This window comes from Danio aesculapii, chromosome 20, assembly GCF_903798145.1.
Source record: "Danio aesculapii chromosome 20, fDanAes4.1, whole genome shotgun sequence".
Taxonomy (NCBI): domain Eukaryota; kingdom Metazoa; phylum Chordata; class Actinopteri; order Cypriniformes; family Danionidae; genus Danio; species Danio aesculapii.
Window position 1 is genome coordinate 4312373 of NC_079454.1, and position 16532 is coordinate 4328904.

A 16532-nucleotide genomic window follows, 5' to 3' on the forward strand; every position below is an offset into this window, starting at 1 on the left:
AATCATGCCGTGTGAAATGTGTTCTGATTGAAAATAACGTCAGTGATTACCTACAGCCAATGAGAGAGCAGCATCCACTAGTATGGGTCTCTGCAGGCCAGCGGGAGGTTGTGGAAGTTAAAAGTGCTCATTTTGAGTTTATTTGGACCCAAGAAATTGAGGAAAAACTAGTGGAAATTAAGCAAGAGCACCCGTGTCTGTTTGACGTGTCATGTGAGCATACCGCGTCAAAAAAGAAAAAAAGTCAAGGAGAAATTGCTAATTCCATTTAAAAAAAAAAAACATTTCAACCCCACTAAAGGCGTCTTTGTCATAGCATAACAAACGAAGCATAAAGGTATAACATTTCATAGGTAAGATTTCGTTTTTTTACATATTTGTATGTTACAAACTTTTATGCTAAACAGTTATTGATGATAATAGTCTCTTACTGCATTGACCAGAATGCAAAGTACCATCGATCAAATTTAACAGGGAGGATAACACATTTCCATGCACATAAACACACGCTCTTTGTCAGCAATGCTCATGCGGTCCCATATCCATCGATATAAAAAAGTGATGTAAAATTATAATTTTCATAATTGAAAATAATATTTTTGTACAAACCACCGGGAAAACTCCCGATCGTAGATGTATGTATATATGTGTATATATCTCTGGCTCCGAATGGCCAATCCTCCACTGCACCTTGGTCCCACATTAATTTCAAAGGAGCGCTACCCTGTACTAAAAAGGCAGCTCTATTGACGCATTCCTTCTAATACACAACAATAGCGTAGGTGACATCTAATGTAAATATCTATGGTTAATAACAACAGATATACTACGACCTTGTGTTGTTTTCCCATGTTATTTCTCGCGCGTTTCATTGTGAGTGGTGTAGTTTGCGGATCGAGACAAAGTAGTCAGCGATTCTTCCTATTGTAATGTCGATTAGTGTGAAACCTCCTGTCGCCAATCTATCTTGGGTGTAAACAAAACAGCGACGAAACGTTACCCCAGTTAGTCAAGCAGTGTTAAAACATCCTTGACACGACTACTTTGAAAATATCGGCATTAGTTGATGCCTAATAATTCAATAAAATAAATTGTCGCAATCGTTTTATTAAACAGAGATGAATAAAATTAAGTCGTAATTGTTATATCAACTTCCTAGTACTGGGTTGAAGCTGGAATTGCATCCGCTGAGTAAAACATATGGCAGAGTAGTTGGTGGTTCATTCTGCTGTGGCGACCCCTGTTAAATCAGGGACTAAGTCGAAGGAAAACGAATGAATGATTAAATGTTGTATTAACTTTAACATTTAACAATAATATGGCAATTTTACACTGTTGATTTTAACGCATTAACTAATGTTTACTAACGAGACTTTATTGTAAAGTCTTATCTATTGTATTTTATCATCGTTTCGCAATTAAATTTGTTTAAAATTGTTTAAAAATTTGGTTATTACGCCTGTTAAAGAAAACTTTTTTGCCACTTGTCAATACCTTATATCATTATAATATATATATATATATATATATATATGTATTATTATATTATTATATATATTCTGCAACTAATCACACCAAGAAAATTTGATATCGGCTGAAGCCACAGACACACACACACACAGTCTAAACAGCCAGATGATGGTCAGTCATGCTCATGTCTGCCTGTCTAATTGCTACCCACGGCAGCCCACTTCGTCGCATAAACTCTACAAGCATATAATTAAACCACATGGCAGCGACCTCAGAAACCAGCCTCACTTACACGCACACATACACACTGAAACACACACAAGCACCCTTGCAGGTTCTTGTACAAATAGTCAAAGTCGCTGTACTGCACATGTGCACTTAGACATACACAAATACAGAGCGTGGGCACTGTGTTTTGACAGCGTCATTACTAGTGGTGAAGCTGAGGCAAGGCAGTCTGAGGCTCCATCTGAGGCCCAGATGACTGTACTGTACAGCAGCGCTCATATGGAAATCATTCCAACTTCACACTGTAACCTTCCAGCCTTAATGCTGACTATTACAAAAAAAATACAGCTCCCTCCGGAGCCGGGGAGACTCCTAACATCGCCTTCCAAAGATCTGCGGCAGCTTCCGATTCGGCGAAATGACTTCTGAAAGTCTGTTTCACGCTTTACTGGCTCCAGCTTGAGTTTTAGTTAATGGCAAAGTAGGTGTTATTCTATCATCCGATATGTCACATCATTACGTAACACGCCGAAAAGACCTTTTCTTTTGTCATTCTCCGCAATAAAGTTGCTGGAAAAAGCCACGGGGGACTGATCTGCGGAAAGGGTGTCTGCTATACGTCTCACTAAATGTCGACTTTCTGTCCAGTGATAATCTTGCAACTTAATGCTTCAGGGTGAGCAGGGAGCAGGGAATGTTGAACTGTGGTGCGTTTCAGGTGTAGGCAGAGTTCAAGGACAGCTCGTGTCACTTCACAATACCTAGCAATGTATAAGTAAGTCTTCCGTGGAAACACTTTATTTTAGCATTTGTATTTATCTTCGGTATTTTCTAACTTTAATTTTTTTAATTGATACATTAGGAAATCACAAATCACATGTCTTACCGTTAAATTTTGCTACAGAAAAGCTGAATTTTCATTACAACATTCTTAAGTCACATTAAAATGTCAGAAATTATGTGGTGAATCAATTTAGCAAACGGTTTGGTGCTGATATTTTCAGTTGAAAACAAAATTATATTTGTGATATAACGTTATTTTAAATGATTAAAACGGCTTGGTGACATACACTGTAAAAAAAATTTTTAAATAATAATAATAAAAATAATAATAATATATATATATATATATATATATATATATATATATATATATATATATATATATATATATATATATATATATATATATAGATAGATAGAAGTTGATAGTTGAAGTCTTTGAAACCAAATGATGAAGATTTCATGATGAAAAACGAAGAGATTTTTTTCAACACATTTCTAAACATAATAGTTTTAATAACTCATCTCTAATAACTGATTTATTTTATCTTTTCCATGATGACAGTAAATAATATTTCAATAAATCACAAATCACATGTCTTACCGTTGAATTTTGCTACAGAAAAGCTGAATTTTCATTACCACATTCTTAAGTCACATTAAATGTCAGAAATTATTTGGTGAATCAATTCAGCAAATGGTTTGGTGCTGATATTTTTAGTTGAAAACAAAATTATATTTGTGATATAACGTTATTTTAAATGATTAAAACGGCTTGGTGACATACACTGTAAAAAAAATAATAATAGTAATATAAATATATATATATATATATATATATATATATATATATATATATATATATATATATATATATATATATATATATATTTAAATTGATAGTTGAAGTCTTTGAAACCAAATGATGAAGATTTGATGATGAAGATGATGAAGAACGAAGAGATTTTTTTCTAAACACATTTCTAAACATAATAGTTTTAATAACTCATTTCTAATAACTTATTTATTTTATCTTTGTCATGATGACAGTAAATAATATTAGACTAGATATTTTTCAAGACACTTCTATACAGCTTAAAGTGACATTTAAAGGCTTAAGTAAGTTCATTAGGTTAACTAGGCTGGTTAGGGTAATTAGGCAAGTTATTGTATACCGATGGTTTGTTCTGTAGACTATCAAAAAAATATATAGCTTAAAGGGGCTAATAATTTTGACCTTAAAATATTTTCCAAAAAATTAAAAACTGCTTTTTTTTCTAGCCGAAATAAAACAAATAAGACTTTCTCCAGAAGAAAAAATATTATCAGACATACTGTGAAAATTTCCTTGCTCTGTTAAACATAATTTGGGAAATATTTAAAAAATAAAAATAAAAGGGGGGCTAATAATTCTGACTTCAACTGTATAACACTTATAAAAGATAATTTTCTAGTCGATTTTCTAAACTTCTAGTTTTGAAATGAATGAAAGCATAATAATCATGATAATCGTGAAACCGTGATTATAATCGTATAACCAAAATCTATAACTGTTGCATCAGTTGTCATAACTTTGTCTTTATTTTATTCTATTTTAATACAGTGTAGGGGTAAAACCTAGCAGTTTGAAGAACAGTCAAAATCTAAAAGGATAACTAATCAGTATTTTAGGCCTGTGGTCCAAAAACAGAGCATTTTCATGTTATTAAATGACTCTTGTTATAAATGATTTACAAGATTTCATGCTGCATTAACTGCTGTAAGACTGAATTACATTTCACATCTTCTGTAAATCATGGCCATATCATGGTTTTAATGCATATAAAAAACAAACAAGCATGTAACAAAAATATCATTACAAATGGTTTCTATCACCAGTGTGTAATACCGAGCATGTAAACCAGAGCTGCTAAAAAGAGAAATACATGTAAACAATATAAACAGGAAGTGAAAGCGGCAGCAGCAGGTAATGGAGCATTACTGTAAGAGGACTTCATCTGTGTGTCTGACTAGCCGCGTTTCCACTATCGTGCATAAAGCGAGCGAGCCAGGGCGAGCCACGGCCAGTCGCGTTTCCACTATCACTTCCGGGGCGTAATCGGGCCAAAGCGGGGCTTCCTTGGGGCCAGCGTCCGGCCTTTTTCGCCCCGCCGAATACCTTGGGCCAAGGAGGGCCAACTGGGGCTTCGGGGCGGGGTTACGTACAAAGGCGGAGTTTTCCTGTCAGGTAAAGAGGAGACAAGATGCTCGTTCTCGTCACTCGGCTGCTCTTTTGCGCCTTGCAGCCAAAATTTGTGTTCGAAGTAAATGCCGCCGAACTCGAATGTCCTTATCCAGGGATCGCTGTCTGGCCTTACACCAACAGACCTCAAACAGTAAAAAAGCAATCGCTTCGGTGTTCTCCATCTTCCAGCTCTCGTAGTGATGCCAGGTTGTGTTTGTGGTTATAATTTGATTTTTTTGTTCCCGCTGAAGTGGGCGGGTTGTGTGACGGGTTGTGTGACGTTTGATTCGGGGGACGTTCTGGGGGCGGTGTTTGCGTGACGCGCTGCGAGCAACTAGCCCGACAGTGGAAACGCGACATGATTTCGGCCTCATTTCTCAACCTCCCGGGCTATTGGCCCGGCCTGGCCCGATTAAAGCCCTGGCTCGCACTGGCCCGATAGTGGAAATGCGGCTACTGACAGTCTCTCCTGGACAGCGTGTGGCAGCTTCAGCAAGTATACACCCTCTGAATGAGCCAAAGAGGGAGGCTTTGGGGCTCAGGGAAACCATGTAGACAGAAAAAAAAAGAAAGAAAACTTGGGGGGATTGCATTTCACAGCCCAGCTGGCCACACCTAGGGCAAAGAGTTGAAGCCAGGGAGGCAAAACAGCCAAGACAACCTTTTCCTCTTCCCTCCCTTTCCTGAGTTTTGCCCCTGCATACACACCGGCCCAAAATTATACCAGATGTCACTTCAAGAGCCTCGGTCTGCGATGAAGAATTTGAGAAATTCTGGAAAATATTTATAGAGGTGGACCAGACCTTCTCAGCTTCAGAGGTGGAGGTTAATGCAGTCAGGTCTAAATGAGAGAGACTCCCAAAGGGTTTCTCTGGCACTCCATAACTCCAGCATCGCCCCGCTGGAATGCCACGGATAAAGGAGAAGTTAAAAACGGCCAGAAATCACGAGACCGAGACCTTTTCCTTCACTTTGAAGTCGGCCTTGCTAGTTTAAATGGCTAAGTCTGACGGCCAAGTGGTTCACGCGTTGCTTCAATTCAGGGTGAGCGTCAATAGTGCTGATATCTTGTAGGGGTTCAGTTGAGTTCTCATTTCCATTCTAACAAGTAAACAAGAAAAGGCTTTTAGAATTGATGCCTCCCACGAGAGGAACCAGGAAGCAGCTTGGACAAACCTTTTAGAGCGACAAACTGGATTGAATGTCGCTGGTGAGTCAAGAATACTTCGCATCTGTGGGGTATATGAACAATGAATACTTCAACAAGAAGAAAGCATATTAAAATGAATCCAACCAAGTGATTTTTCTCTCATTTTATTACTATTTTTATACTTTTGCTATATTTTTTATTCTAATTTTATTAATAATATTTTTAGATTATATATTATACGTCATTATATTTTTATAATACTTTTTACAGTATTTTTGTATAATAACAAATATTTTTATATGATAATAATGTATTATTATTATTATTATTATTATTAATAATAATAATAATAATAATAACTGTATTATTTTTATTGAAATTTGATATGTAACATTTTGTGTATCATTTATATATCAATAGTATAAATTATTGGACAATTATTTATTTATTTGTTATATATTGTATGTTAAATAATTAATAAATAATAATAATAACAAAAACAACAACAACAACACATTATTGCAATTATTATTATTATTAATAAATATATTATACATTAAATAAAAACCATAAATGTATATATTTTTATTATTATTTATTTATTTAATGTATATATTTATAATTTACTTTTACTTATTTATTTCTTTTATTCATTAAACAGTAACAAATAAAATACAATATTTATATTTTATCTCTTAATTAAGGTTTAATTAAAACCTAAATAAAATAATAATAACAACAACAACAACAACACTACTACTACTACTACTACTACTACTACTAATAATAATAATAATAATAGTAACAATAATAATAATAATAACTGTATTATTTTTATTGAAATTTTATATTTAACATTTTATGTATCATTTATATATCAATACACTATTGGACAATTATTTATTTATTTATTTATTTGTTATATATTGTATGTTAAATAATTCATAAATAATAATAATAATAACAACAACACATTGTTGTTATTATTATTAATAATAAATATAATATTATACATTAAATAAAAAAGCATAAATGTATATATTTTTATTATTATTTATTTATTTAATGTATATATTTATAATTTACTTTTACTTATTTATTTGTTTTATTCATTAAAAACAGTAACAAATAAAATACAATATTTATATTTTATCTCTTAATTAAGGTTTAATTAAAACCTAAATATAATAATAATAATAATAATAATAATAATAATAATAATAATAATAATAATAATAATAATAATACAATAAACAAATATAAAATAAATAAATAAATATTGCTATTTAGGCATACCATCAAACTATGTACTAACATCTCTAATGGTAAAGTAAGTATGGATGAGTTGAGATGGGGGAGAGAGTCTGGCTGGGTATTTGTGTCTGTTTGTAAACTATGTGAGCCATCAGTGGCATGTGCGACCCGCCACCCCAGACACCCTCGGGGGGGGGAGTGACAGTCAGAGACACGCCTCCTCCACGTTACTATAACTACTGTATGCTAATGAGCCGAGCTGCTTCATCTCAACAGGAGGTTGTGCTAAACACACTACAATCCGTCTGGCTGCTTACTTAGGCTTCATTAACATTCATAATGCATCAGACGCACTCCGGATACAATGGCCACAGTGATAAACTAAACTACTAATGAGAAGAAACAAAAGCACGGCCAGGCTCAGTGTGGATGTGCTGCATGGGTAAACAGCAGTGGATTCAACAGCAATAAAACAGACGAGGGAGAGCCGGGGCAGTTACTTTATCAGCACTGTATCTTCCCAGAGAGAAATCCGGGGAGAGGGAAAGACAGTGATAGCTTGCTAATCTACAGATCTTCACAACAGATGGAGTGCCTGATCACTGGATGGGCCACAGCTTCAGCGCTAACAAAGCCCATTCACTGAGAGACATTCTTCAGCCATCCTTTTCAAATGCCCCTCCAAACGAGTCTCCTCTCTTTCACAAAGCCGCCCCAAACAGGCCAAGCCCACCGTCTTGAACATGACAAAGAGCATGTTTGTTTATTTCTTGCTTTTGAAGCAAGTAACTTGTGGAATTTTACAAGAAACTTTTGCCAAACTCTCAAAAAGGGAGTTCCAGTATTTTTGCATCAATGCCACAAAGCTATAGTTGGTTCCCTAATGAACTTGGTTCTTATAAGAACTGAAAAATAAAAAGAAACATGAAATATCTCAAATTCGAAGGAAAGATTAAAGGTTCTTCACTGAACCACAAATCCAAATATGAATCTTTGTTTTTACTGTACACTTAACGAAGACTAAGAGGTTTAAATTGGGGTTTATATAGCAATGCTACTGACCTTATTCCTTAGAACCTGCCAATGGAACCTCATTGGCTCGAGACTTCTGGTCTCATTCACTACTATTACAAAAACAGCTCAATATGCTGTTTGATATTGCAAACTTGTTTGTAGAGCAAGTATAGTCTGTTTTTTTTGGTATGTTTATGTTTTTATCTCATAGGCAAGGAATTTAACGTCCTAAAACAATTGCAGAAAAGAGCTAACTTGTGCATTGCACAATAAAGTCAATAGAAGAATCATTTCAGTGATCATAAAAGAACGAATCTTGTTCTTAGTGCGAAGAAAATTTATAAAATCCAAAAAAAACTTTTGAAAGAACCTTTTTGCAGTGGAAAGATTCCACGAATGCTGAAGATTCATCTTGGAACTATCAGTAGTGACACTTTTGTTATTGCCACACATCTATGTTCTTTAAAATAATGAGTGTTTATTGTGATTAATAATAGCATGAACAAACTTTAATCTTTCCACAGTAGGTTTTGTAAAATGCAAAAGGACTTCAGATTATTCAAAAGTTCTTCACACTAAGTGTGAAGTTGCTTGAAATGTTAAAGGCTTCAATGAACCATCAATGAGCCTTTAATTCTAATCCACATTCCTAAACATAAAGGTCCCAAAAGGGGACTTAATTGCCCCTAATCCACCTTTCAGAAAACATTTTTAAAACACAAAAACTATTTTAATATTCTAATGAACCCTTTTAACTCTCTGGGTCTAGAGTTTCTCATAGAACTAGTGCTGTTGAATGATTAACCGTGATTATTTTTTGGTCAAAATAAAGGTTTTTATTTACATAATATGTGTGTTTATTGTCTATTATTATGTTTAAATAAATGTATACACATACGTGAATTTTATTTTAAAATATTTACATATTAATGTTATATTTGTAAATAATATTCATGTGTATATATATATATATATATATATATATATATATATATATATATATATATACATACATACACACACACATACATACATACACACACACATATACATACATACATATATATATATATATATATATATATATATATATATATATATATATATATATACATGAATATTAATTACAATTATAACATTAATATGTAAATATTTTTAAATAAAATTCATGTATGTGTATACATTTATTTAAACATAATAATAGACAATACACACACATATTATGTAAATAAAAACCTTTATTTTGTACAATATACAAAATACTATATATATATATATATATATATATATATATATATATATATATATATATATACACACACACACATGTACTGTAACAGTTTCAAATAAAAGTATATACACATATACATGGATGTGGATATTTATTTGTATTTACATAATAAATATAAACAAAAAATATGTAAATACAAACATTTAATTTGTGTGTGATTAGTCATTTACTTCACATTTAGTCATTTAGCAGATGTTTTTGTCTAAAGTGACATTTGGCGATTTAACAAATAGTACAACTGAACAAGAAGAGGCAATCACACAAAAAGTGTTCATTATACAAAAGGAACTGTTAGTGCTCAAAGAATTAAGTGCTAGAGTTAAGAGGAGGGAGTGTTTTATTGCATTTTTAGAGAGAATAGTGTCTACAGGTGGTTTGTCAAGCCCACTCACCGGTGTGAAGCTCACTTCATAAATGCACAAGGCATTTTTCCACAATTTTGTATCAGTCAACAGCACTAGAACCATCATATAGTTTTTAAAAGAACCATTTTACTGACTGTGTATGTGATCTATCTAATCGGATCTTCAAGTTCTATGAATCTTCTCAGAAGCACCAACACCCCTCCAAAAAGAACCTTTTCAGAGTGTGGTAAATGAGTTACATGTGGAGTTATGCATCTATATAAGCCACACATGAGAGCATGTCTCATTTTGGTTGTGTTTAAAAGAGCCCCACCACATATAGGAAGAGCTGGGTGTTTGTTTTTATTAACAGCCAGCGTCGAAAGGAAGTTATTAGTCACCGAACTTGCTTGTAAACTTCTAATTTAGGAGTACCGCTCAAAGCGACACCACCAAACACTCTGGCATCAGCGACATATCCCTCCTCCACCTGCTCTAACATGTCACTCCTTTTCAACGCACGACCCATTTTCTTTTTGGATGGCGTGGAAAGTTCACAGACATTTTAAAACCACGGACTCTAATTGCTTACAAAAGCCTTGCCCTGCTTCTCTGAACCGACATGTTTAAGCTATTCTACTCCGCATTCCTGGGAACAAAAGCAGCGGGACTCGTTCTGCCTCTAAAAAAGCCGGAGAGAAAGTTGATATGATGCCGTGGCTGGAGTTAAACGAGGCATATGCCAGCTGGCGGGGGGCTGGAGGGTCTCTTCTAGAAGAATGTGTAAAGATGAGGGCTGAAGTTGGTTAATCCTCGCATTCTGAAGGAGGAGGGATCGAGCTGACAGGCTTTGAGGAAAGATGAGAAGCCGACGATGTGATGGTTTCCAGGCATCCGAACCGAACGCTACAAGAAACTGAACGCAGACTTGCTGTAGATGTATTACGAGTTATCTAGGGTTAAGTGTATCGCTCAGGGGCATGACAGTGTTTGCTCAATGTGGATCTGAAGTTCTGAACTTACAACCTTTAGGTTAGCAAGTGCACATCTGTGAGGAAAAGACAACACTTTTATCAAGCTCCCACTGTCAAGCTGCGCTGGTGTAAGCTGTGAATGACAGCACATCAAAACCTTGTGCTTGCCTTTTAACCCCATGAAACAACCTTTTTTAGCCCAATTTTTGTTCTATTTTGTTGTTGATTTTTGTTTGTGTATCTTATGTGACCCTAGATACACAATCATTAGATCAGTCTTATATATACAGTAAAAAATACAAGGTTCCACACAGTTTATTCATGTTTTCTAGTGCTGGGCGACATGGCAAAAATGCAATCTCGTTTATTATTTTCCATACTGAATGATAACGATATTTCAATATAAGTTGTTAATGCTTCAATTTAAAAAAAGTACCTCACCAATGACAGAAGCCACAAAAATAAGAGAGTCTATTAAATGGCATAACATTTTTGGCCGATAAATTTTCGGAGGGCTAAATTTCAGTATATCTCACACATTTTTCACATCAACACATTTTTAGATTCCCATTGTTGTACATTTCTGCTGTGTGATTGGCTCTTAGATCAATATAGAGTAAAAAAGTCCAGAGCTTATTGTTATTGACAAATTTTATTGGAATTCGATATAATATTGTTTATCGCCCCAGCCTTAATGTTGTCCCAATACAAATCTAATAAGAAAACGTAACAAATTTAAGTGGATTGAACATAAAAAATTAAGTTATCCCCAAAAAACCTTAAGAATTGTGTTGTTTCAGCTCACTTAAAGGGGTAAGTAGCAAAAATTGTGTATATATATATATATATATATATATATATATATATATATATATACAAAAATTTTGCTACTTACCCCTATATATATATATATATATATATATATATATATATATATATATATATATATATTATTGCACTGTAAAACCCAAAAAGTTAAGGTAACTCAAACCATTAGAGGAAACCGATGGCCAACCATTTAAGTTCAAAAACTAATCCTAATGAGTATTGTGACTTAATCCATTTGAGTAAACGAAGCAATCTGAGCACAGTAAAACCAAATAAATGGAGAACTCAAACTATCGGAGTAATGTAAAACCCAATAAGTTAAGGCAACTCAAACTGTTTCAGGAAACCGATTGCTACAAACCATTTGAGTTAAAAAACTAATCTGTATGAATACTGTGAACTTACTCAATTTAAGTTGAGGTATTTAATTAACTCATTACCTTCAACACTGAGTTCAAAACTCTTTTCAAATTAGCAAGTTAAATTTCTGTAAATTTTGAGTTAACTACACTCATTTCATTTGATAATGTTAACTGTTGGGTTTTACAGTGTGGCAATAGCAAAAAATAAATTAAGAAAATAAGAGAGACTATTAAATGGCATAACATTTTCGGCCGATAAATTTTCGGTGGCCTAAAATTCAGCATATCTCTAATATCAACACATTTTTAGATTCCCATTGTTGTACATTTCTGCTGTGTGATTGGCTCTTAGATCAATATAGAGTAAAAAAAAGTCCTGAGCTTATTGTTATTGACAAATTTTATTGGAATTCGATATGATATTGTTTATCGCCCCAGCCCTAATGTTGTCCCAATACAAATCTAATAAGAAAACGTAACAAATTTAAGTGGATTGAACATAAAAAATTAAGTTATCCCCAAAAAACCTTAAGAATTGTGTTGTTTCAGCTCACTTAAAGTGGTAAGTAGTTCGAACAAGCAGCAATTTTTTTTTATAAATATATATTATTGCACTGTAAAACCCAAAAAGTTAAGGTAACTCAAACCATTAGAGGAAACCGATTGCAGCAAACCATTTAAGTTCAAAAGCTAATCCTAATGAGTACTGTGAACTTAATCCATTTGAGTAAACGAAGCAATCTGAGCACAGTAAAACCAAATAAATGGAGAACTCAAACTATCTGAGTACTGTAAAACCCAATAAGTTAAGGCAACTCAAACTGTTTCAGAAAACCGATTGCTACAAACTGTTTGAGTTAATAAACTAATCTGTATGAGTACTGTGAACTTACTCCATTTAAGTTGAGGTATTTAATTAACCCATTACCGTCAACACAAGAGTTCAAAACTCTTTTCAAATTAGCAAGTTAAATTTCTGTAAATTTTGAGTTAACTACACTCATTTCATTTGATAATGTTAACTGTTGGGTTTTACAGTGTGGCAATAGCCAAAAATACATTGTATGGGTCAAAATTATAGTTTTTTAATTTTATGCTAAAGCCATCATGTTCCATCAAGTTATTTTTGTTAGTTTACTATTGTAAGTATATCAAAACTTAATCGTTGACTAGTAATATGCATTGTGAAGCACTTCATTACAACTTTAAATGTGATTTTATTTTCAATATTCAGATTTCTTTAAACCTTCAGATTCCAGATTTTCAAGTGGTCGCATCTCAGCCAAATTAGTTTTGTCAAAGCAAGCCAAATATAAATGCATATCAATGCAAATTTAATTTATTCAGCTTCCAGGTGATGTATATAAATGTCAGTTTCAGAAAATTGACACTTACGACCACAGTGTTGTGGTGCAGGGTCACATATTTGGTACATCAGGCTTTCATGGAGCACATAGTATAGTATTAGCTCATAAAACTTTAGTTTATGAAGAGTTAAGTGAAGTTTTTTGATATTTACAAGGTCATGAAGTAAGTTAAAATTCTGGAGGGTAAAATATATTGCAATGCTATACAATGACTATTAAGAAATATTTGCAAAAGCATCACAAACTGTATATTTTATTATCATTAAGACTGGATAGTCTATCTATCTATCTATCTATCTATCTATCTATCTATCTATCTATCTATCTATCTATCTATCTATCTATCTATCTATCACATCTTGAAGGTGCATATTTCTTATTAAATATGAATGCAGATTGTGTACAACATGTCATCCAGTATATTTTGAATATGCTGATAATTTGGAAGTCCCATTTGCGAATCAAATATGATATATCAGGCTTTATAGGGTTAAAAGGAAAGCAAATACAAATGCCGGAGAGCGATTTACAGATATCACTGTATATCCTCTGTAATGCAAGTGTCACGGTCAATTGACTGTCCTGAACTTCAAATCTAAACAAACTCTGTCATAATAAACTTCTCAGATCCGCCAAATCCATTACACATGGTGCTGATGGTCTACATAGTTGTCTCACTATTCAGACTATAAAAGGCTGTCAACATAAAGTCATGTTTACCGAACGTGTTTTGACTACAGATCATGATACTGTAACATGTAATTGATCGGTTAACCATAATAAGAACATTCATACGCCACTTCAAAAGATGTCAATACGGTATAACTCCCTGCGTCAACTGATGATTGAGATTTCGCTAAAACAATCCAAATATGGTTTCTGAGAGCCAACGGAGAAAGAGAAAAGAAAAAAACAACAAGTGGTTTACATTAGTGCCAACTCGGACCATCCTCCTGCCTGTGATAAGAGCATTTAACGGTTATTCCTCTGTTGACTCAGATAACAATGCAAAAAAGGCACCATTTGCATCGCTATCTCAATAAACAGTGGTTCATTTAATTCAGAGTATCACATTTGGTGCCGCATGAGGGCTTTTATGGGACATTCAGGTTTAAATTGAGCTAAAATATCCAATTTGCTCAAATGAGATTCTTTTACTAAGATTAACCTTACATAGAAAGTCCCACTTTGCATTATTATTTCAATAAAAAAACATTCATTTAATTCCGAATGTCATTTTTGGGGCATCAGGCTTCTGCATATAGTATGAACTCGCAATCTGAAAGCATGCAATGTGATGCAGCTGCAGATATTCGTATACCATAAATGTAAGATGAAATTATTGGTATTATAAAACAGTTCTTCTTCTACTGACTAAGATAACAGTGCAAAAAAAAGTCACAATTTGCATCGTTATCGCAATAAACAGTGGTTCATTTAAGTCAGAGTATCACATTTGGTGCCACATCAGGTTTTTTTGGAACATTCAGGTTTAAACTGAGCAAAAATATATGATTAGGTAAAATGAGATTCTTTTACTAAGATTAACCTTGCATAAAAAGGTCACACTTTGCATTATTATTTCAATAAACAAACATTCATTTAATTCAGAATGTCATTTTTGGTGCATCAGGCTTCTGCATATAGTGTGAACTCGCAAACTGAAAACAAAACATGCAATGTGATGCAGCTGCAGATATTCATATACCCTAAATGTAAGATGAAATTATTGGTATTATAAAACATAAACATAAGTTATTCTACTGACTAAAATAACAGCGCAAAAAAGCCACAATTTGCATTTCCATCTGAATCAGATGTGAATCAGCTTTCATTTGTTTCCATAGGTAACCTGTTGATCCACTTCACCTTCAAATGTCATCGTTCACTCAACGCAAAAGATACTGAAATGTTTCTAAATTAAACAAATTAACTTATTTTCTGCAACTTGTCACTTTGCTCATTCACTAATATGTGTTTTTTATTCTTATATAACTACATATTTAAATCTCGGTGCATTTAATTAGGTTTAAAGCACTAAATATTACTAATGTATGTTAAATACTTGAAAATATAAATGATAAATTACAAATAAATCACTTTTAAATGAGTAAATGCTTACTTACAAACTTCTGTTTCTAAATGTGCACAATATGGTGCATTCATTTTAGACAGCTGCATGGTTTTCCCGGTTCTTGTAAACTTGTGTGTGTGTGTGTGTGTGTGTGTGGGACACTCACCCAGGACAAGGCAGAAGATGTCTAGTGCTATTAAAAGTTTCCTCTTGCTGTTGTTTACGCCGTTGTTATTTAACGTGGACGTTCCTCCGTTTCTCGTTTCGGGTGCCATCGCCTTCTCATACATATAGTTTTGCATTTGTTAGAGTTCCTTCTGATATCTTTCTCCTAAAAAATCCCAGATATTTTGTTGTTGTTGCACAGTGGTCTTGTCAGCAAAGGACGTGTCGTGTATAAAGTTTAAAGAAGTTCAAGTCCCGACAAAACAAGTGGGAAGACGTCCTGGAAAGTTAATAATGAAAACACTGAGATGTCCGTGGAATCAAGTCCATTCAACTTTTGTCCGGTGAGGCGGCTCTAGTTTTCTCTGAATGATGCGGCGGTCAGTGAGTTGTGGTTGAGTTCTAACACTACGCTACTTGAAGGTCTGAATTGAGAGAGGCGTTTTAAAACTAGGAGATCAACCCCTGTTTATGAATCCTCCTTCGGTCTCCACCTCCTTCCCTTCAGCGAGCGTTCAGCCCCCTTCCCCACTTCTGCTAACGTTTTCCCGCATGAAAAAGAGTCACGCTGAATGAAAGCGGAGTAGAGCGCGGGCTCGAGTCACGCTCGCTCACTCAGACACGGGCTGAAACTGACTCTAGCGGACACTGCTGGTAACACACCCTAGCCAGATCTTAGGACAGAAGGTCATAATGAATGCAAAATAAATAAATAAATATATTTTTAAATAAACAAAAATCAGCACTATTTATGTACAAAGTAAATCAATCTTTCAATCTGATTTTTTTGTAAATAAATAAATAATAAATACACATAATAATAATAATAATAATAATAATAATAATAATAATAAGAGTAATAATATTAATAATAATAATAATAATAAGAGTAATAATAATAATAATAACAACAACAACAACACTAATAATAATAATAATAATAATAATAACAACAATAATAATAAATATAATAAAAATAAATATAGCAAAAAATTAAATAAATA

At 33.5% G+C, this 16532-nt stretch overlaps 1 protein-coding gene across 2 annotated transcripts in view; it reads right to left on the reverse strand.

Annotated features, from left to right (window-relative positions):
• plpp3 (phospholipid phosphatase 3) overlaps positions 1-16009 on the reverse strand; it is a 66078-nt gene extending 50069 nt beyond the window's left edge. Inside the window, exon 1 of one of the 2 annotated variants that reach the window (XM_056445426.1) lies at positions 15530-16009. In XM_056445426.1, the coding sequence (XP_056301401.1) occupies positions 15530-15665 (136 nt within the window). In that variant the 5' untranslated portion in view covers positions 15666-16009. The remainder of the gene's footprint in view (positions 1-15529) is intronic. The other variant, XM_056445427.1, reaches the window with a different exon arrangement.
• Between the last annotated feature and the right edge of the window lie 523 nt (positions 16010-16532).